This window comes from Clinocottus analis, unplaced genomic scaffold (assembly GCF_023055335.1).
Source record: "Clinocottus analis isolate CAN_PGR_092001 unplaced genomic scaffold, fCliAna1.0.p SCAF_5, whole genome shotgun sequence".
NCBI classification, from domain to species: domain Eukaryota; kingdom Metazoa; phylum Chordata; class Actinopteri; order Perciformes; family Cottidae; genus Clinocottus; species Clinocottus analis.
This window is the reverse complement of record NW_027176207.1, coordinates 17,234,495-17,257,986: the sequence shown is the minus strand read 5'-3', so window position 1 is coordinate 17,257,986 and position 23,492 is coordinate 17,234,495. Positions and strand designations below refer to the sequence as shown.

The 23,492-nt window shown below is 41.9% G+C and overlaps 1 protein-coding gene across 1 annotated transcript; it reads right to left on the bottom strand.

Annotated features, from left to right (window-relative positions):
* Positions 1–2,129: 2,129 nt before the first annotated feature.
* Positions 2,130–21,405, bottom strand: tlcd3a (TLC domain containing 3A). Its single transcript, XM_068599732.1, has 5 exons — positions 21,097–21,405; positions 13,005–13,091; positions 9,989–10,208; positions 4,970–5,065; positions 2,130–2,669 (listed from the first exon to the last, which is right to left on the bottom strand). The coding sequence occupies exons 1-5, from the start codon at positions 21,216–21,218 to the stop codon at positions 2,364–2,366; spliced, it is 831 nt and encodes a 276-aa protein (XP_068455833.1). The 5' UTR covers positions 21,219–21,405; the 3' UTR covers positions 2,130–2,363.
* Between the last annotated feature and the right edge of the window lie 2,087 nt (positions 21,406–23,492).

The window sequence follows — 23,492 nt, the reverse complement described above, 5'->3', positions numbered from 1 at the left end:
TTTTTTTGCATAGATTGAATTTGCAGGACGTAAAAAAAGGCCATAAACCCACTCTTAAATCAGTTAGTTCACTATAAAGCTTGAATGACCAAGGACATTAGAGTTAAATCCACCGGCGGGTTCAGATCGTGTATGAAACTAACCCCGCTGCATTCTTAGGAAAATAATATCTTCTCTGTATTCTTTGATATGAAGAAACAATATTCTCAAGATTGAACGAGAAGCATGATGCCTTTAAGATTAATGTCTTTATGCAACTGTGAATACAGCAACAACAAAGATTGCTTTAAAAAAACAAAACAAAAAAAAAAGGTCCTTTCAGGTCTAATCACGATGTTGAGATTATAGGTTTACGTTTTTAAAACTATTTTAGATTTTTGTGTTGAAGCTAAAACATGATGTAGATCTCTAAAAACATTCAGTATATACAGCCCTGTGTGAAGTACACAAGTGCATATAAATCTGTGGAGACTCCAAGAAACTAAACAATTACTTCCAGGAATAATCACTCCCGATATCCTTCATTTTATCTTTTTTGTGGCTGATTGCTCATAAATTTTAATCTTCTGTTTAAGTATGCCCTGGCGAGCCTCTGCTCACCTTATTGCTCTGACCTTGGCCCTGAGTTCATCCCACATTAGCCCCCCCCCCCCCTTCTCCCTTCTCTGTGGTCTGACGAGCAGATCTGATATTTATTTATTTATTTATTTTTACAGGAGAAAACAGAATCTCCCAACATCCTTCACATTTGACCATGAGTCATCCTCCAAGACTGCGTCTCCCCACGCTGCCCTCCATCAGCGCCGGCTGCCAGCATTGCAGCGTTTCTATGGCAGCTGCAAAACGCTCCAGTGTCAGATAAGAGATCCTGGATTCAGAAGATGAATCTCTTGCTAGGGAAACAACCTAACTAACCTGCTCTTTGAACAAAAAAAAAAATGGCTCAAAAAATATAACTCATGCATGCAAACGATATATAAATAATGCAGAAATTAAAATCCTTGCTTGGGTGTTTGTCCAAATACATCATATGTTTTAATATTATCCCATCATGGCTTTACATTGTTTATTTAGACATCGAGAGCAGTCTGGTCTGCTTTTTTTCCTGTTTTTTTTTTCTTCAAGATGATTCATTTGAGGTCTTGACTGCACTTTGTAGTAAACTGTCAAAATGAATAATCCAGCATGGACGTGTTTAATGCCATGCATATCATGAAAAATGACAAATGGTTTCCACAACTGAGGTAATCCCTTGTTGGTGCCACCATTCCTCAGCTCCGACGGAGGAGGATATTGCCAAACCGAATTCCTGAAAGCTTTCTTAAAATGGAAGTGGACGTAATCCCAAGAACATGAGTGCAGCATTGAATCTGGGATGGGAGAAGGGGACGGGGGGGGACGGGGGGGCACACACACCATGCACACAGAGCTCGCGCCCTGCTGAAAAGGGACGGCTTCTGGAAAATAAGTAAGCCTCGGACGTAAATGTGATGTCACAGGGTGGAGGGGGGGTGGGATTGATGATGCCACTGTAACATGCTCTATGGGAAAACTACAAACAAAATGAACAGAGGTGAAAAGTCACATTAACCGGGGTGTCGACAAAATGTTGTTTTTTTTAACGCTCTCGAGCGTTGAATGAGGTGACATGTATTCTTCCTGCTAATACTGCTCGAATTTGAACCCCCCCCCCCCCCCAACCACAACCACTCCCAATCCTCCTGGTCGGCGGCGGGTTCGGCGAATGGACGGGAGGGGAAACGCGACTATCTGACACTCGACAGCAAAATCATCCCAATAAATACAACCTGTCGTAGCAGCCACTCACACAAACACTGTAACAGACCTTCAAAGTCAGCAGAGGCCGTAAACACAGTTGGAGTAAAAGGAAAAAGATAATGTCTATCCGTGGAAGCTCTTCTTCCGCTTTTTTTTAATTTTTTTTTTAACTCCAGGTTTTTTTTTCTTTTCTTTTTCTCTCGCAGTGAAGCAAAAAAAAAAAAAAAGACCTTTCTTCAGTGTTGACAGACGCAGTGTAGCACTTCAACAAGATCCAGGCATGAGTCAAAATATCCCCCCCCCCCTCCCAACCGCCCCCCTTCCCAAAAAAAAGAAGCTAATCATCAAACTTCAGTAGTAGAGCTGTATTGGTGGAGGTCCACTTAGGCAGCAGATATTGTAACAGAGGACTTAAAGTGTGCGAAAAAATGCCCAGGAGTTGTGGGACAAGAGCAGGCAGTCCTGGTGTACTACAGTACAATGGTGGGGTTTGAAATGTGTTAAGTCAAACTAGTGCCTTTGCAGAAGTAGTTGCGTTAGTAGCTGAGTGTGCGGCTTGAGCGGGCAAAACGTGAACTCTGATATCAATCATCCTTAGAATTGTCAGTGACCGAGGCCACGGGAGACGAGTCCGGCATACGGCTGCGCCGGTAAAGACGGAAGCCCTTTCGGCAAAGAAGGACGAACCAGTAGACCTGCGGCGTCAGGATGCAAATGTTGCCCAGGTTGGTGGTCAGCGGCAGGTGGAAGGGCACGCTGTAGAGTGGGATGCCGTAGTGGCGGCCGTACACCCAGTACATGTACGGGAACAGGGCGATGCGGAACACGAAGAAGGTGAGCAGTACCATGCCGCCGTTGGCCTTGTGCAGCCAGCATTCCTGGAGGTTGAGCTGGTGGAGGAGACACAACACAAAAGAGAGGGGAGGGAGGGACAGAAAGAGGTTGTGGAGGATGAGAACATGTTTTAGTGTTAAAGAAAATGATGTTTCCCCGTGGTAAATGTTCAGTGATTCTTAGTTTATGTCAAAAATATGTTTGAAAAGACACATCAAAGTCCCTCTTTCACAGTAAAATATTGGTGATGACATCATCCTGAACTCAGGGTCCTCTATCTGTGATCTGGGGAGACATTTGGACTGTCAGCTTGTGGGTCAGAGTCGCGAGTAGAACAGTTTTTTGGGTCAAGAGGTGTGCGTTTGAAATCTTCATCAATTATGGATGTCCTTTTAATTTATTAATTCTCCCGTCGTCCTCCTTCTCGTCGTCCGTAACCCGGGGCGAGGAGGTGTGGGTTGAGGCCAAACGTCCACTCAGCCTAAATAGCTCCACTAACGATTCCAAAAAGCTAGATAAAGATGATCATGATCCACAGAGGATGAACACCAGTAACTTTCAAGGTTCACCTGACTCTTCATTTTGCCAGCAGGACAAAATGTCCACTTGTCTAACAGCAGAATAAAAAAAGAAATGGTTTCTGCTTCAACTCGAGTTAGCCTGAACTACGGCTGGCTCGCTGTAGACATGCACGTGGCTTTCGGCACGACAGCTCTGTAATATCAAACGTCAAAAGGTAATTTCTACGCCTGCATGGCCATTTACTGGAGTTAGGATTGGATATCAGTCCTTGATACATTTAAGTGGATTAAGCAATAAAAGCCAGTACAAAAAAAGTGGTATCAATATTTCTACAGTCAAAAAATACATGCATTTAATCTTTTGTATTTGTACAGTGACCTATTGGCTGTTCGTATTTGTTTTTACTTGACCGCCAATCACCTCAAGCGTAGATTTATTACAACATCTGATCGGCTCACGGCCACAGCAGCGACTGCAGTCAAGTCGAGCGTGAGGTACTTGATGGAGTCGGCAGTTAATTTGAAAGTATGGCGATACTACACACTTCAAACCAGTTGGGGGGGTATTACATTAAGCACTTTATTAGTATGGGTATCACTTTAAGAGTACAGTTATGGATATCGGTCCCAAAAACCAGTAGCAAGAAACAATACAGTAGAAGCCCCACACTTTCTTTTGTCAGCGAAGGAGCAGGATTTCTAAGAGATCACAGCTCGTGGGGGTTTTGCTGCCGCTTCACCATTCTTTCCAAAGAATGCCCCTGGTCTACACACCAGAGATCAGTAGACATCAACAAGTGCCTGTGAGTGCTGATCCAGTCCAAAAGGAGGGCTGCGTTTTTTGTTTGTTTGTTATTTTAAAGACAAAGATGAGCAGTAGAGCGACGTTTTTCTCTTCTTCCTCTGCTAACACCAGATGTCAGCAGAGACCTGGCGGTCCACTGATTTCACTGGAAAACACAGCAAGCCTCTTCTATTCTTAGATCACGACTCTACCAAAAACACGCATGCCGCTGGCGGCACGCTGACATGTGCTTGTCAGCGTGCGCGAGGTAATGCCCGCTGTATGGGTGCAACTAATGAAGGCCTTAACTGCTGTTAATGGGTTATGAGGCAGGGAGAGTAAACACTGTCATGGCTCCTTAGCTGAATGCCGCTGACTGAAGTGGTTTTCTGTTTTGTTTTTTTTGGTGAGCCGTGCGCCTTAATTATTGATGGTACGGTGACAAGTGACATCTCAACTGAAATGGAGATACTCAGGTTTTTTGATGATGCAAGACACTGCACATCACCTGAGCGTGAGTGACTTTCTTTTGCTCGGCCAGGGACATTGATTTTAGACGGCTCAGTTCATATCTTGGCGAGAGGTAGTTTCAAATTACACTTTTACGCCACTATAATTTAAGCGTTTATGGCTATAACTAAATCTGAAGTAACCAAAAATACACTTCTCAAATGCAACCAGTAAGCTAATTAATGTGACACGAGAAGCAGACGAACACACTTTTAATTATATTTCTTATACTTTTACTTGCGTTTATTTTTTTTGTGGAAAGACTCACTCTTATTGCAGCCCCATGCGTACCACTTCTGCTCGTAGAAAAATCCACCGCTGGAGGCCTGACGTGTGGTTCTGTTTGCTCAGCTGGGATTATACAATTGCTGCTCTTTTAGCAAATGATTGGCTGAATGCTAGTTGACCTCGCTAACAATCTTCATATGCTCACCCTACACTTTCTCAAAACCTTTGTTCTTTTTGGATAAAGGGACAGTATAAAGTACATGACAGGTGTATGACGTCCGAGTCTGTTGAATGCACGTGCGAGCCGTCTCACCTGAATAAATATCTTCCCCAGGGAGACGAAAGGTGTGCTAAGCTCCGTTAGAAACAAGCAGCCGATGAAGAAATCCCCTTGCTCCCTTCTGCAGAACTGAGGAACAGACAAACAGAGCACACGCAGAGTGAGCAAACAAACATGAGCATGGAAAGAAGAAGGAGAAAAAACACAGCTGACATTCAAGGACAATTTTGGTCTCGGTGGAGAGAGGCTTCAAAAGGGGGCATTATCAGGTTTTAAACCCACGTGTTTCTCAAGGTTGATTCTGACAGATTTGGACTGATAGTTCTATATATTATTCTGTGTAATGTTCGTGTACTATCTGTTGAGATAGGATGTCAGTGTTGGTCTGTCTGTATGGGACAGCCTCTCTTCAATAATCAGTTGACAGCAGTACCTGAAGGACCTCACTGAAAGATAAAAAACAAAATGGCCCCACTTGCCTCTCAGGTATCTGTAATCAAACATTGCTGTAACAATTTCGGATCAGCGTGATGCACAGGAAATAAATGTTCAAGCCAGGATGAAAAGTATTGAACTTCAACCCCGGAGACCAGGATTCTCGTCCCGTCACCGACGAACAGTCTATTGCGGAGTGTCCCAAGTCAGGGGAGGAGCGATTCCTAGACAGACCAACAAGGTGGGGACACCTTGAAAGCCAGACTGAAACTGCTCCTCCTTTTCATTGCGAGAATTACTTGCAACATATTCAGGCTGATAAAGATTTACGATTTCGGTGGATTAAATTTAGGAGCAACACCGAGAGTGAAATCCTTTACCGGATATTGGTCAGACAATCTCTGGGGTATTCTTTTTCCAATGCCACAAACCGCAAAAGTCAGATTCAGTCTCATTCTAACACAACTTCAACATAACAACAACTACAAAAAGGTAGTGTGCGGCGAGCCGAGGAGGCAGCGATGTCCTCTGCATACGTAATGAAAGAAGCTTTCTGTATAGTTAGAGCGGCCGTCCTGAAATAGGTGACTCAGTCGAGATGGATGAAGAGACTCCAGACAAAAGACGAGCGCAGTCTGGTAGCCTAGCTTGCTGTGTGGTGAAGATGAATAAAGCATGAGCGGCTCTGGACGTGGCCTCGCCATCTGCCCATGAAAGAATGATGGAGACCGCAGAGGGAAACTTTACACCGCGGCTAACAAACGCCGCGGCTACCTCATCCCAGGCCCACCTGCCGTGGGCGTGCGTTACCTTTGTCTATGGATGTCGGAAACGCTGCAAAAGGCAGCATTTGAACTTCACCCGGAACGTGTTTTATCTGTCAAAAGAATTTCAAACTTGCTGACACAGCTGAAAGCACAAGGCCACGTGAGGCCTCCGAAAGGGCATTTTAGTCTTATTCCAAGAATAGTAATGTGAGACTTCTGTGAGACAGCTAAAACTGACCTGAGTCAATAATAGTAATACTTTTGAGACTTTAAGAACATCTTGTTGTCCCGGGACCACATCGAGGAGATTGTAAAGCCTTCTGAAGCTAATTTGTGGTTTTGGGCTGTAAATAAATAATTAAAATGCTTCATACTATATTTTAATCATGTGCCGTTTTGAATACAGCACATTTCCCCTCCATTTACTTAAGTTAACAACTTCCAAACTCTAAAAACACACCATTCTTATGCACCGGTCCCCTCAACTAGTTTGTATACAGCCACTGAGAACAAAATAACTTTTTTTTTGTGGTTGGTGTCATCTGATGCTTACCATTTGTCAAAGAATGCATCTTAACAGTCCACTCCATACACACCTGTGTGTAAATGTAGGATGCATTTACGACTCCAGACTAACGGTTAGCCAGGAGCTAAACGGTTGAAGTGAACATACAATCTATCTTGTGGATCACTGCACACTGTCCACCAGTACAACGCCAGCAGTCTTGACTAGATGTTGATGTGCCCATCATTAATTCCCTGTGTAAGTATACGTCTGAAATATAATGAGCAGGTTGGTCCAGAAGTAATGTGGATCCTGTCAGTCTCATCCATCACTGATCTGCTTATTTTGGTGAGCATCGGGGGCGATACCTCACAGATACTTGTGACCATAATTTAGCGGCTGGTACTTTCGACTTCAGGCTAATTTGCAGTATTATCATCATCTACCTCTTAATGGTGATTTAATCGGCTTTTCTCATTTTCTAATTGCTAGCGTTTTAGAACATGTGTGTGTGGGGGAGGGGGGGGGGTTAAATAAAATCTCAAATAAAACACCAAAGTATGGTTTACATTTTGTGCTACCATGTCATTTTCAAGTGCCTTCCTCATTTCAAATGTCAATTGTATAAATAAATGTTATTCACAGGGGACATTTTGACTTGTCAGAGACGGAAAAGCAAAGGTCGAAGCAATAACGTTAATAATTGCTCCATATAGGTTTATCCCAGTAGGCCAGGCAAGTGATTGTGCATCAATAACATCAATTTTTTTTAACAATCAACACTAGCGGCACCCTTAAACTGGCTCATCTAAATGGGATGCAGCCATCATTTAATGTTGTTAACTAATACATATCTATACATTTCATTTTGCTGATGCTTTTATCCAAAGCGACTTACATTTTTGCGCTATATAGCGTAGACACAGCAACAGGAGCAATTCGGGGTTAAGTGTCTTGCTCGAGCACACATCGACACGGATTAGCAGAGCCCGGGTTCGAACCACCGATCCTCTGATTGAAAGACTGCAATGCCACAGAGCCACAGTCGCTCGACTAAAGCTGTGCTTCATAACTATGTTCAAACTACTCTGCTGTCAAAAATAAAAAGGCCAATGGCTAATTCAAACTTTTCCTATTACTTGACTCGACCAGCTCATGCATTGGTGGCATGGAGCTGACGGGTGAGGGAACAAGAGGAGTATCAGAGGGAGGGGTGGCGAGTTCAGAGAAAAGAGAGGGTGACTGCGGCTGGAGCTGAATAATGTAGGGTAATGTGATCTCATATTGACAGTGCAAACAAGAGGGCCGGGTTTCCACTGCACCTGGCCTGCTAACCTGGGTACCACTCGCAGAGGAGGGTGGCTGTGTTACATCATTCTGTAAACTCTTTGACGTATAAATACTTCGTCAGCCAGTTGAACTTTTTGAAGTGTGTGGGTTATTATTTGGCTTCTACGGCCAACACTGAAATCCTCAGAAAACGGCACTATTAAGAACTTCCTTGCATGCTATACTGCTCAAACTGTGCTCAGTGAACTCAGGTTCAGGGGTTCAGTAGGTTAAAACCTGCACTACATGTCATCATGGTCCACGGTAAGTCTCCTTTTTTGTTACCTGCATCCCTCTTTTTCCTTCAAACAAAACTATTCGTTGCTGATTTTTCCAGGAAAGTAATTAATAATTGGTACATTATAGTTCTCTACCTTTTCCGGCCATTTACTACATTGAAGCCTGACCAGCAGCTATTCCTTTGGCCTGACCAAGTTGTACTTTGAATGGACCATACAGTAGATCAGTTAAGTATTCCACGTTACCGCATGAAGCTGCCAACTTCATGGTTAGAATGTAACCAACACTTCAGTTGAGGGATTTATTCATAAAATGCCTCATAAATGTAATCCATGATTAACCGTTTTTAACGGGGATGACGATACACGCTTTCAGACAATCTGTTTTCCCTCAAAAGGCATTCACACTGTTGATGCAGTTCTGAAAAAAAGGTGTAAAGAATGAAAAAAAAAGGGGAGAAGTTCCAACTAAAAATTGGTTTCCGAAAGTATATAGAGGATGTTTGCCAATCCAACAAGTACTTTCCTTCAGACGCATTCAAAGCCCTTTATCCTCAACCACAACAAATTTTAACCGTTGCAGTGTCATTTGACATTTCCAACCACTTTGCTGATGAGAATCAGCTTATTCAGTTCAAACTTGAGTTCCGTCGTCATTTCGGTTGGTTGCTTTCTTTAAAAAGGTCATTACAATACAAAAGGAGGCCTGTAAAAACCAAAGAATATATGAGCTACGAGCGGCGTCAAACTATGTGCACTAAACGTTGAGACGATCTGCACGTGTGCGGTGATTCTGAAGGTCGCACAGTGAGATAAGAGATGCTTTCAGAACCAGTTTGGATTAGCATGTTGGCACACTAATGTACTTGAAAAGGACTTGATTGGTAATCTATAACAGTGAGCCTCATGCCTATTTTATTGTTGCCACTTAGGTAATCATTAGGAGATAATGCGGCTCAATTGATTTGAAAACAATGCACTACATTGCGGCATGAACTAAATGACGGATTACCGGCAGTGGACTGCACTGAGAGGACACATGACTTCTCACATCTTTCATTTCATTGTCACGAAGGGGTTGAATCATTGAGAGACTGCAGTCATTGAAAGCATCATTTGGTGTTGAATTGGTAGAAACAACTTGTAGTATTAGTGGTGTTGAGCTATTTAAATTGTTCTGGTTTGAGTTCATTGAAAACAGCTGAAAGTTTGTACATTTTGCCAATATACTTAAGTTTCAATGGGCGTTTCATATTAAACTGCACACATTTTTTACAATTCTGATGGGTTGGACCACATCTCGTGAACCATGTGTTGTACGTATGCGGGTGTCATCACCATTTGTATCAACACAATCAATGTGTTCATGATGAAATTGTTCACAAAAGAACACGATTGTTGATCCGCCTTGTAATTTTACTTTCAAAGTGTACCAGATTGAATAATTTAAAATTTTTCGTGTTTCACGGAGGGGATTAAAAGTTCCTGTTTATTTTCTTATCACAATATATATTATTTTTGTATTGTGTACCCATAAGAGTTGTAGTAAACCGGTGATAATCTGTGCTGCTAATCACTTTTCCACCAGCACTGCAGGACAGCGATTCCTACCAGCAGCCGCTGCAGCAAGCTAGTGATCCATCACCACCGGTACAGCCTGCATTACATTCGGTTTGATCTTAATTATTGGCCTTGACTTCTGACATCAAGACCTCCTCAATGGCGCCTCAATCCCACCCTCATTTTTCTCACCACCCCTCCCTCCTTCCCTCCTCACCAGTGTGACAGGCAGCAGGATAGTGAGCAGGGCGATGTGATGCAACACCAGCAGGAAGTCTCTGCGGACGAAGGTTTTCACGGTCCTCAGTGAATGCTGCTTGTAGTCCTCGTGCCCTTTGACGCGGAAGCGGTGGTAGTGACTGAGGTACATGGCGAAGATGTCGTACGTCATGTAGGGCACACCGTACCAGAGGATAAAGTAGGTGGCCAGCCAGTGCCTGAGGATTAAAAAAAAAAAAATAATTAAAAAAAAAAGATGTAAATACCCTGTATTTGTACTGGACACGTAATTCATGCTTTCATCTCATTTTTCCTATTTAAAAATCTATTTGTTGTGTTTGCAATAGCAATGGTTTGTTATGTGATCGGAATAGTCTGACACAACATTAGCATGCCAAATACTGGTCATTGATAAGTTAATGATTCGGTAGTAATGGAGAGCACACACACACACACACACACACACACACACACACACACACACACACACACACACACTTAACAACCTTTAGTATCAATAAAAGAAAACACACAGAAGCTCATTTAACCTATCGGCCTTGCCTTTCTCATAAGCATACAAAGGCTTTAAGGCAGACTTATGTAAGTACAGTATAATACACATCGTGGATGGCTGCAGCCCTCTAATGAGCACCGGTTACCGTGATGGTTAATTATGTGGACAGCACAGAGTAAAGCTGCAGAGCTACTGACCTCTGACTGGGCTTTTCAGCTCTTAAGGTTAACAAATGGAGATTAAGAACAGTAAGGCACAACACACCACTCAGTGAGGAAAGGAGGGCTGCGTGAGTCGATTCTGTGGCATATAAATGTTTGTTTATATATACATTTTCTCTTTTGTGCGCACACAAAAGAAAATCTCCAAATATGGTTAAATGGTACCGACCACCAAGAAAACATGTTGAACCAGTTACACATGCAGGCATATTGTTTAATTAAGAGAAAATATTTTAATTGATATTCACAGGGTCAATGTTAACCAATTGTTTAGACAGGACGCACCTTGGCGAGTTCCGCAAGTGTGACAAACATGTGGGGGGAAAAAACAGCCATATTTAGAAGGCCATCCCTAAAAACTCCCTTTTGTGATGCATCTCCGACCAACACACGAATAACGTTAGAGGTACCTATTTATTTGGCTTCATACAAAGGATGCCAAACCAAACCATGAAAAATAACTGTTCATTGTCATACAAACTGAACTGCGGGCTTGTTGAACCATTGCAGCACTATTACATAGAGACCTGCTAATAATTTGATGAAGTGCCAAAGACATAGAAGAGCCAATTATCTGAACATATAGGATTAAGTAGGGTCATTTCATGCATGAAATTTGGAGAACAAAACACATTATAATCGGCTTTGTTTTCTTCGCTCTGAAGTGCAAAACAAACCGAACCGAAACCAAAGAACCGCGATACATGCCGAACCTGTTGCACCGCAACTAGATAGTCGCTTTGAAGCTTAAAAGCATGTCATTTTTGTAAAGCAGTAAGATTTCTGAATTTTTTCATTTTGTTTTTAGGTTGAACTATTAAAGGACAATTCAGTACAGCATTTTTGTTTTTGTAGCCTTAGGCATCCTTTCCATTGGTGAGAAGGACAATGTACCGTTTGGAAAGGTGGGACAGTCGCAAAAGTGAAGCGGGCGGGGCAAGAAACAAACAAGTTTCAAGACACACACACACCCAACAGTTGAGCTGTATTATCTCAACCACTTTATTTGGAGGTAAAATCAATAGTGGTGGCTAGGGTTCGGCTGATAACTGACTAGATTGATGGCCAAAAATGGGCAAAAGAAGGGACCTCAAGTTGTGAGACTGGGTAGTCTTTTAATTTAGCTGTTCAGTGATGAGACCATGGATACCAAAACCATCCTTTTGTCAGCTTGGGATAGAGCATGCTCCACATCGACACACTCCACATAAAGCATCTAATCATTCAGCCTTTTAAAACTCCAACCTCAGTATTGGATGTTTTTCCACTGCAAAACGTTGCATAAAGTTATTGCAACAGAAGCAATGAAGGCTAAATGAAGTGACAGATTGTGATAGAGCATTAGAGTATTCATGGGGCCTGACTCTGGGGCATGTGTCCCATAAGCTCCGGGCCGTGTGCACGTCACAGGACAGCCGAACTGAGCAGCGCTGTGCAGGAATTAAGCTCTGTGGGGGAAGAGGAGGGGCGGTGGAGATTAGCAGCCTGAAACTGGGCCTGCCCGCGTCTGGCCGTGCACTCGGTAGGATTATTACGCTAGCGTTAGCTTAGCCTCACACTTCCCCAAAAAATGCGGCCGGAGGCTAACTCTGTGCTAACTTGCTACCAGGGTGCTGACGTGGACGTAGAGCTCAGGTAAAACTAGAAAATTGAAAAGAATAAAAAGGAGGCTAAAAAATACATATATTGTTACGTAAATAAAATTAAAGTTGCCTTTCTTTGCTTTTTGCCAGACTGTACATTACATCGCAATTGCTCAAATGCATTGAGGAACCACTCAAAATCCACATGAACCACTCTTCACGTCAGCCAGAATTCGATCCACCTCGTTGCACTTGTTTAAAAAGTAAACATATCACTTTTAAAGCTGGTACGCCATGTTTTTCCCATTATTTTATTTTGCCAATACAGTAGTGAGAGCAGGAGTGACGAAGGAGTTTTAATCTTAAACTAGGTTACAACTTTTTAAGAATGAGTCACAGCACACAAGGACAAATTGCCTCCTAAGTGACCACATGACCGGTTGCTGACAAAACAACGTCCCAATTAAAAGGCTTTTATTTGAACAGAGTCCACCGCAGTGCTCCCTCCACATTAAAACGCTCCAGGGGAGCCACATTACATCGCCTCAAGCAAACGGGTCGAGCAAAGCTAAAAACACAAAACATCCAATCTGTTAGCATGTTCCTCAGCAACGTTCCTTGTCTGTGTGTGGAGTGGGGAAATCAGTGGGATTCAAAAGTGTTTCACGGAGGGGATTAAAGACGTGGCGGTCTCACCTGTCGTTGATGACGCTTTCCCGGCATGACGCCACAACGATGACTCCTACCGTGGTCGCCATGACGGCATGGAGGGAGGACACCAGTCTGAGAAAGACAAAAAAGATATTGAGAGAGAAAAAAACAACGTGACAATACATTCATGGGTAGTTATTAACCACACTCTACAGCAGCAAATATAACATGACGGTATCTATGTTTTAAGTCATGACAGCATGGCAAATGGACCTAATCACCATGACGTCACCCACTGGTTTGGTCTGTTTTGAAGCCCTGAGTTCAGTATTCTTTTGTGTATTTTTGCAACCAGAAGCGGCACATGAGAGTTGAGCAAAGTACAACCGAACTCTGAACAAGACATTTTTGTGGCACCCGAAATGTTACGACACACTTAGAGAGTTTAAAATTCGGAGAATGCTGTCAATCACAAAAGCAGCCACGCCCCCAAAGCACACTCTGCTCAACCGTCTCCTTTACTCTTCACGGCACCATGATTCACAAAATGAAAGACTTGAACCTGGAGATTGACAACTTGAACTCATGTTCACTGTGTTTAATGAGGTAACAAATCAAGTGAGAAGTTGGGTCAAGTTTTCTCATCGACTTCTATACAATCTGAATTATTTTTGCAACCGGAGGAGTCGCTTCCTGCTCCCTAGAATCCACGAGAAAGGCGCTTCCTGTGTTGGCTTCACTTTGAAGGACCGGTGAAACCCGACGAATCTGTGTCAAGTTTAGAAAAAGTGTCCCTTCAGGTATACAGTATAAGCAGTCAGACCTACAACTAGGGTGTAACATCATGGGATTAGCAGTGCTTGGCCTCGACTTTCCTCATCTATAAACAGACCTGTGATATAGGAGAACTTGGTACATCTCTATTTGAAGTGTCACCCTGTGAGGTGGCGCAAGGCACACACATTCAGAGGCACCGGTCTCAAAAGTATACTCACAAGCCGTGAACTTGTGTTAAAATAGTAACTTTGACATTAAAAGAAACCCTTACCTCCCCACCCCCCCAGTATGTTGTCTGCCAAAAAAATAAATAAATTCTGGCCATTTTAAAAACAGGACGTTGGATTATATCACCAATTTGTTCAAAGTATGAATGGCCGCTTTTGCTCGGACGAGCTCTCTCCCTGGCTGTTCTCCAACTTGGCAGCACTGACAGTAAGCTGCTTTGAAATCAGAAAACATGTAATTCATTCCCCAACACTCGCTGCAGCCATAATGGACAGTCGGCCCTTTAACACAACACTGTTTAACTGTTTCAGCTTTTCACTGCACGTTGTGTGTCGGGGCTTTATGCTCAACACCTACTCATCACCACCTACGCCGGTGACTGGAGACAAACACAGGTTACCTGGGGAGATCGCATCTGGTCGGGCACAGTCACTCAGCTCTTGCTTGTTTCAGAGGCGAGAAAGAAACCCTTTTTTTCTTGTGGTTTGCAGGCCTCATTTAGGGTTGATACTGTATTTGGACTGTTAAAAACTAATTAGAGGTCGGGACTATCAATTGATTTTAAAATTGAACCATCAGGACTGTACGTTTACATTCGTGCACACAGAGTGATCAGATCAAGTCTAATGGTTTGATTTAACAACATTCTATTTTGGGTCGCTCCACAATCTCTCCTATTGTACACTTAGTTGTTCACCGTGTGATCTTACAATGTCTGTGACGACTCTCTGCCACTGGCCGTTGTCCCTGCAGGTGTGCAGGTGGGCGTGGCAGAGTGTCATCAGGAAAGTGGGTACACCTGTGCTCGTTAGAGGCACTCACTTAAAAAGGTTCTCGGGTCTGAGCTGGGTCTCTTTCTCTCTTCCCCGAGACACCAGTTGGGTCGGTGTTCAAAGATCACGGTTTGTCTCTGGAATTGTTTTTCTTTTTCTGTTAAGGCACTCATTTTGTGTGCATCCCCCTTTTACTGTCGGGCCCGGTCCGTGACAATGTCACAGATTACCATGAAATTCACAAAGAAGTATCATGCTACCAAAGGGATAAACTTTTGTTTTCACTGGCCACCCTTAAGGACAAATCTTACACACAGCTCCTCATGTGATCAAAAGTATTGCCTCGATCAGGTATCTTTTATTTTTCAAAAGATTTAAGATACCCGATGAATAAGGGGGGCAGAAGTGAGTCTGACCCATTCGGTTCCAAAATACAGTCCACCAAAACAAACTAGCTCGAGAACACCAACGCTGGTGATGTTGCTCCGTCAATTCACAAGCAGCTGAAGTCAAAAAGAGCGGCGACGCATTAAGTAAATTTTTCCTGAACTTCATAGATCACGTGATCAGAGCTAATGGCAGATCCCCAGGGATCCACTCTAGGGCTGTCAACGAATTGTTTGTATGTACAAAATGTAAAAAAAATAAGTAAAAAGGCAGCATTATTGCAGCTGTTTTCACGTGTATTGAATGCACCACCAAATCGGAGTCACACTGTCACTTTCATTAATTGAAAATGAATTGTAAGGGCTTGGTCAAGCGGCACGAGAAATAATTAATACAAACAAACTTGATGATGGCAGAGATACTGTGTCATGTAAATAAACCACACATCTATGAGCTGTGCGCCTGAGATGCTGGAGAGGCAACGGCCTAAAAGATGGGTTGGTAGTACATGCCGTCAGACAAGATTATACTTTTTAACCACAGAAAACACGTTTCCTGTTATATATACTGGTAATAGGCAGAACTGTTCAGGCAATCTCCCTCCAGCCAGGCACCACCTTATCTAGCTTTTTGTAGTGAAATAAGGGGGCGGAGAGGAGGGGTGGTATCGTAAAGATAACTCATTTCAACTTCACAAAACAGCAATTCCTCGTCCGTTGAGGGCCATGAATACATAGATATGGGCGGTCTAAAGAAGGTTTAGCTCAAGGCATCGCTCGTGGCTATTACACAGTCATGGACATAATGCACAAATAGTTTTAATCCATGTATTGTTTTTTTTACAAATACTGAAGGAACATTCGTTCACAATTTTGACAGTCCTAGACCACTCAAATGTTGGACATACTCTCACAGAGCCCGAGAGCCTGGTCGATACAACCGGGACCCGATCTGATTAGAGTGGATATCATTCGGACCCAGCCCGACTCGGGTCTCAGGTCAAGCCTCAATTATTAGAGGACCTGTGAAATCTCACAGCACAAGGAAAGATTTAGACTTTTGGTCCTACCGTTAAGCATTGACCTGTTTTACAAGGCCAATAAAGGGGGCTTTTCTTTCTCTTCTCTAACAAGTTGCGCGTTGCAAACGACGAGATTGAGAAAACAAAGGGTGTATTTGTGTTTCCTGCCTGAACCTGCTGTCACCTCGCACCAATCTCCATGGGAATGCGGCCATGACATCGGCAAGGCAACAAAGGCCACGTGACCGGCAACTATAAAACCAAAGGCCACGTGACTGGCAACTATAAAACCAAAGGCCCGAGCTGAAAATGACTAACTGGACTCTCTCGCTCTTTCTCTCTCTCTCCATCCCCCATGAACTCTACCCCTAGAAATCCACGCATATACACACCCACACATTTGATCCCCACGCCTCGCTGCCTTCTAGGACTGTACGGTCGCATACTCAATCACAAGACCCAGATTTTACACAACTCATTCATTGTGTGTCCACCAATAACCCCCCGCTCTCTCCGCTGATGAAAGCTTGAGGTTGACGGGGTGAGTAGCGTGGAGAGGGCAAAAAAGGCAAGAATGCTTTGCTGCCTTGTTCGGCAATGTTGTCTTTTCCTCCCCTCTGAGTCGGACCGGTGACAAACCCGGCTTCCCTTTCACTTACAACCAAAAATCTTACATCTGACCGTTCCACGCGGATAACTTGCTCTTTCATGTTCTGTCACACGCTCAGTGTCTGACAGTCATGAGTGGTGCTTTTTAGCTCCTCCAGTAAATGGGCTACGTAATCTGTAGTTGCATTGGTGCTGCAGCAGAGCGAAAGGAAAAAGCGACAGCAGAGGAAAAAAAAAGAAGAAAGAAAAAAGGAAACAGAGTGCATTTCACGGGAAGTAGGAACGGCGTCTCTGGATGCGGCTCCATCCCTCACTGCATTGTTCCTTAACCGCTCCGGTAGGATAACATAAAGACGTCAGTTAGACAATCAACAGAAAGTTATCTGGATATGTGTGCTAATCGCTATACAATTTCACAATATTCTGACAATTTATGGATCACAATTTATCAAAATCATTAGGTCAAACGGTCCTTAACTATGGCCTCTAGTTGGTGGCCATGATAACGTAAACTACCATTAAAAGGGTATATATTCTTTTAAATGTATTAAACAAAGATGTGACTTACTACCCGATTAGCGTGTACAAACTCCATAATGTTTATTAAACTTTCCTATAATAAATATTAGTTCAGAGAAACATACAGTTTGCAAACTAAATATTACATAATGTTTAACATATTGTCAGCCTTTCAGAGCCATTGACTCAACTGTGGCATCATTTTTAAGGCTTCTAACAATTGTGGCGTCATTGTACTGAACTCCACCACAGTGTCAGGTGCAGCCAATACTTTACCTACCCCCTAATGTTTAGAGAGGGGGTCCACATATCTTCATTGAGTTACAATAAGGAGTTGACACCTTTTTTTATTGAACATAACAAATAAGAGCAGAGGACTAAAAAAATGCCAATCAGAGGCTAGTCGTCGTCAAGAGTAGAAATCGCCCTTTCTCTAACTGGATTGCTTAAATGAAAGGACAATTGTGTTAAGGCATAAACAAAGCTTACAAGAAGTGATGTTACTGTATGAGGACTGAGTGCAGTCCTGCAGTCAATTTGGGGTTAGTTAGATGTGGTGAACATGTAACGTTAAGTGCTACCTTTCGGCCTCTAATATGTCGGTTGATTGGGTGCTTCAAGGTTGCTGTCAAGGATGTGGTTGACCTTTCTTTTGGCTTGATTTTCCTAAGCTTCCCTGTTAATGGAAACGTAGCTGGCCTGCCGGCTTTGTCTTGAGATATTGTGAAATGGGATTTAGGAGTGAAGACAAGCACATTACCTTGTCGTCAACGTGTATGTTTACTTTACTAAAGGTTACCTTTGAGCCAAGTTAGCGTTGCTAACATTGTTTGCATGTTATAACTGATCTGTTTAGCCAACAGATTCATACTGCTATAAGCTAGCAATTACCATTAACTTTGAACTCGGCTGGTTTGTTACTTGGTAACAAAAACATTTCCGAGTGACGTGTGGAAAGTGGCGTTGGCTTCCCGGGTTGCTTTTGGTCAAGCAATTAAATGTTGACCAACTGAAAACCATTTGCTGCCCTTTTAAGTGGCGATTTTAAATGGTATTCAGGTAAGTTAGCGGACGGTTCTTCTGAGAGTTATAATGTAATGTAATGTCCACCGTTTCATAGCCATAGTCTACATGAGACCTTTTTAGTTGATTTAATGTATTTGGTCAGTAGTCACCAATGCAGGTTTTCATTTTTGCTAAGCTCCAAATGCTGCTGCGTTTCAACACTTTTTGGTATCGCATGTCAATCAAGTGTTGTGGTAAGTACCCATAACATCTTTTTGTCTACTCAGACATTACCATTGCTGACACTCATTACCCACTTCTCCCTTTTCCAGACACACTGGATACACTGGGGGAAGTTCTCCCTGTGTGGCAGACATCCAGTACATAGTACAGCTTAGGTTGACAATAGTTTGAGATGTCCTTCGATGGCCACTTGCTAAATAGGCTAGAAACTGTCATGTGATTACTAGAAAGTTAATAAACAAACTCTTTTTGGGGCCATACAGACTGTATGACTCTTAGCTTCTATTAGGATTTTGAGTGAATGTTTGTTGGGATTTTTTTATGAGGTCATCATACAACAAATTTGAAGACATTTACATAATATAAATGCCTATTTCAATTTATTAGGCTGTCAGATTGCTTCCCTTTGTGTGAGAAAACAGTTGACCACAATGAAAATGTTTTTGATAGAAAGAAATTAATTTTAGAAATTATATTATCTTTTTCTCAATACACTGGCTATTGTAGTCGACAAGGCGCTAGAGTTATTGGAAATGTTTGAATCACACAAGTCTGAAACAAAATTAAGCTGTCTCATCCTCCAAATAGAATAATACTAATATTAGTGTGGCCTTGTCTTATCTGCAAATGTTCAGGAAAAAGAGGTTTAGACACAATGAACAGGCATGCAAGAAAACGCTGATGATTTGGAATTAAAAGTCAATGTCGGAATGAAACTTTGAACTATTGGGACATTTGATCATTTAATATTTTTCCAATTTTACCTGGTGCCATCTCAATACGTTCTAGTATGTGCTTCTATTTTATCTGATTGTCAACTTCAGATAAAAGCAAAAAAAACATTTAACAGACTGCCTACAATGCAAACTGGAGATTTGCCTTTTAAAAAGGCATGGTCACATGCAGAGAGAGTTGCATGAGCGATGCTATCATGTTGCATTGTGGGAATTGTGGCATCCATTGTTTAAGGAGTTTGACCCATTCTCTACATTTTTGGTGGGCTTTACTAATTTGATTGTGATCATTTTTCTTTCAATCCATCTCTCACAAGCGCCGTGGAACATCCGGATTCCTTTCAACTCGCAAAATACATATTATACGCTTTCATTTCAGAGCCAAATTTGTATCATAGTAAAACAAAGTGATTAAACTGATATCTTACTGTTATGTAGATGTTTTCGCTACCTCACCGACTAAAGTAACCCGATTTGTGACTTTGAACACTATACATTACATTGCATACGTGAAGTCTAAGTCACAGTGAACTGTCATGTGCTGCCAGTTAAGTTTTACCACATGCATTTAATTAAAGTCAGAGCACACACACACACATCTATTTAACACAATTAGATTTGCACAATAACCACACAGGGACATAAAAACAAAAAATAAGTCACGTAATTTAGCACACATGAACTCTACTGAAACTGTTCCAGCATAATCAAAGATACGAGCGTGATCCAGGCCTGGGACCTTTGTGGCAGAGCAGATAAAGTCGCCTTTAGAGACGGTTAAGTCACAAACAAGCAGCGAAATATCCCTTGAGGCGCGTAGGAACATTTTCCGTTAGATGAGCATTAGTAAATTAGTAGAAGCATTATTCAAGAGTAAGGTTCAGTGTTTTCCAGCGCCTAGCTAACTCAGCATTCAACCCTGACCGGAGCTCAGAGGATTAGCAAGAGTGACAGCGTACAAATGAGCATTGAACTGAGCTGTGCACATGTGAGCAAGTCACACTGACCCACACACGTATATGCAAACTGTGTTAATTATTATCCTTTTGCCAAATCCATTCCAGGTGATGTAAAAGTTACTGAAGAGGCTGCAGATTTAAAATATTAGAATAAAATCACTTGTTTGGTCACAGAATTGATGAGCACACATGGTTCAAGCTCGGGTTTGTTCACATGTAATACAAATTGTCACTTCTTATTGGGATCAGTTACAATGCCCCAGGGGATGCTAGATTTTTTAATGATGTCCCAGACTTCTTATTATTGCATGTGAGTCACCATAAGACCATTGCATGCAAGTAGAACATGATGCATCTTATTCTTTGTAAAAAAACAAAAAACAAAACAGACTAATTGAACACACTTACTCACACATACAACTACTAATAGCACGTCCAACAAGGCTCAGCGTGCACGCTATATTTTCCAGGCTTTCTATGGAGTCACTACTATTATATACTATTTTTTTTTTTTTTAAATGGACCGATAGTTTAGCTGAGATATTTGCAAAATCATCCTTGTAAATTTTGGGGATGGATTACTGTGCCAATTTAGCACAAACAGCAATAACGTTTAAGAACAAACTAAAACAGGAAATTCAATTTACACAAAATGTAGACATGCCGCTGATTCGACAGACGTAGCAGTAATCATAAAAATACCAACGTTACATAAAAAAATATATAACAAGATTAGCTAGCTAACTGAATGGGGAGGGGAGGGGGGGAGACGTTACTAGCTACAAGCCACCAAACAAGGTCAAATGCTATACATTAGCTTACAGTGTTCGGTCATATATGGACAGGAAATATTACATAAAAGGATGAATTTATGTGGTTTACCTCTCGCTGACCAGCACCACGTCGGCATCGCTCCAGTGTTTGAACACACACGGCAGGATTTTCCTAAAGGCGAAGAAGAGACCGGGAAAAACTACGGCGCCACAAGCTAAAACTTGCAACATCCTGCCTGTATTTTCCTCTAAACCTGCCCGGAGACCTGACTCTCTCCCCTCCCACGAAGAAGTTTCGCCCGTTTTACACGCGGCGATGAGGCATTTTAATGCGGGCCGGTGGGGGGGTGGGGAGGGGGTGTCGGTGTTTTAACGGTCCACCATCCACACATACACACCGCCGAGGCTCAGCAGCAGCACCACTGTCGAGCTAAAAGGCAAGGAAACAAGCGGCGGAGCTTTCCAGGGCTGCTGTCAAAATAAAAGTCTTGACCCGGCGCCGGAATAAAGATGGTGCTTCCGGTTAGAAGGTTCAGACGGCGCTGGAGTCGTGTTACACAATTCCCGCTTTTATTTTGAAGGTCTTCTCCCTTGCCGACAGATGCACTTGGAAATAAACGGTGTAATAAACGATTTTTATTTTCTCCTTCTAAATATAAACGTGAACGTTAATAGTTAATCAATAATGTATTTTTGTTCTTTTTTTTTTTGCTTTTTTAATTCATTTTACGTATTGAGGAAATTCAAGGTTGAATGTTTTACTGAATTTAGGTTGTTTTTTTTTAAATTAAAATAAGTAGCAATGTCTAAATACTGTAATAAGTTAAATTTCTGCCTTCAAAATTATGTTAAAATCTGCATAAAGTCATGTGTTAGCCTTGAGTGACCAGTCAGCTCACTTCAATCAATATTAACATGACATCTCCTAATAAAGGTCTTATGGCGAAAATGTCAGGTTGCCCTTAGACACATTATCAGTTGTTTAATACTGGATAGGTACGTGGAGAAAATTGGAATTTGCCGTAAAAATTCTGAAGAATGAGATAAAAGAATGTACACCTCTGTCCCTGCGTCTGCAGTTCATGTTAAACTGAAGCTATCAGCGATCAGATGCTGCGTTCAGCTGTCAAGTTGGCTCCTTTTAAAATAAATTGACATGGCTTTACTGGTCTTGTTGTGTAATGGTCATAATTTCAAACTTTTATAATTTAGTGAAAACAATGTTTTGGTTTTATTTTGTTGAAATAGTGGTTCCTGACAAAGTCAAAAGCCTTGATGCAGTAAACTCATTGTATGTGGTTCTTTTATGCATTTAAAACCTAAAAAGGGTCATTGCCGACCCTAACGCAAGAGGAAGGTTTTAAAGAGTGACTGGGATCCAGAATCACAGCATCTCCTGATCCAAGCAAGCATCGCATCAGTCTATCTATCTATCTATCTATCTATCTATCTATCTATCTATCTATCTATCTATCTATCTATCTATCTATCTATCTATCTCTCTATCTCTCTATCTATCTCTCTATCTATCTATCGTAGCTGGGACATGACATTTTGGTTACACTAATATACAAAATACCATACAGGTTTGTTTGTTTTAGTTTCGTGGAAATATGATACTTTGTAGACATCATTTCCATTTTTTTTACAAAGACAGATCCAATGATGACCTCATGTTATCAATAATAAATCAATTAAAGGTACAGTGTAGAGCAATTTGGGCATTTATTGGCTCTACGTTACCTGAAGGGCACCACGTTCTCTGATGCATTAAGAAAACTGTTGTAACATGGGCCACAGAGTGTCAAACCATCTGACTTCTGTTGTTCCTTAATTAGTTATATTATAAGGTTGGACTCTGAGAAAGTCCTATGGTTTTGCATTTGCCTACTCACGATACAGCAGCCTTGGAAAGGGAGAAGTGAGCGGATGAGTGTTTAGTTAGTTGCAATTTGCAACCACACCACTACATGTCCCCAAATCCCACACACTGAACCTTTAATTGCTGCTGTCTATTGTCTATAACATGCCAGTAAATACCTGTCACAATTTCTTAAAGCTCAAGGGGCTTTGAAATCGCTTGCTATGTCTGACAAAAAAGTCCAAAACTTAAACGTCATATACCCTTATCTCAAACCGTAAAGACCCAAAGCAAATTACATTGTAAAGTTAAATTAAGATAACTTTGTACAGTATACTACAAATAACCAAATTCTGCAATTATTTACTACAACTGTCAAATATTAACAATGGCCTGCACCTAGCGGTGTGACCAATTGAAGTCGTCAGGCAGTCAGTATTACAGTCTTAAGTTTCACATCAGAAAGGGTCGACGTTTCTCCAAAGCTCTGGAATTTTCCATGACTCACAGATCCCAATAACTTTAAGGATCAAGGCGTCCGTGCCTCCAGATAAGCTCCTAATTACCTACAAATTAGTTGTGTTTCCTTATGGCCATTGTGAACCTGAGAGCATAGTTGACTTTCATTTAGTCTGAAAATGTAG

What these genes read in the sequence shown, in the direction of transcription:
- tlcd3a (XM_068599732.1), bottom strand. Translation starts at nt 21,218, where the DNA reads ATGTTGCAAGTTTTAGCTTGTGGCGCCGTAGTTTTTCCCGGTCTCTTC. An exon ending in GTGGTGCTGGTCAGCGAGAG is followed by an intron (nt 13,092 to 21,096) that starts GTAAACCACATA and finishes TGTCTTTCTCAG; the next exon opens with ACTGGTGTCCTCCCTCCATG. An exon ending in TGGGGAAGATATTTATTCAG is followed by an intron (nt 2,670 to 4,969) that starts GTGAGACGGCTC and finishes CTCCTCCACCAG; the next exon opens with CTCAACCTCCAGGAATGCTG.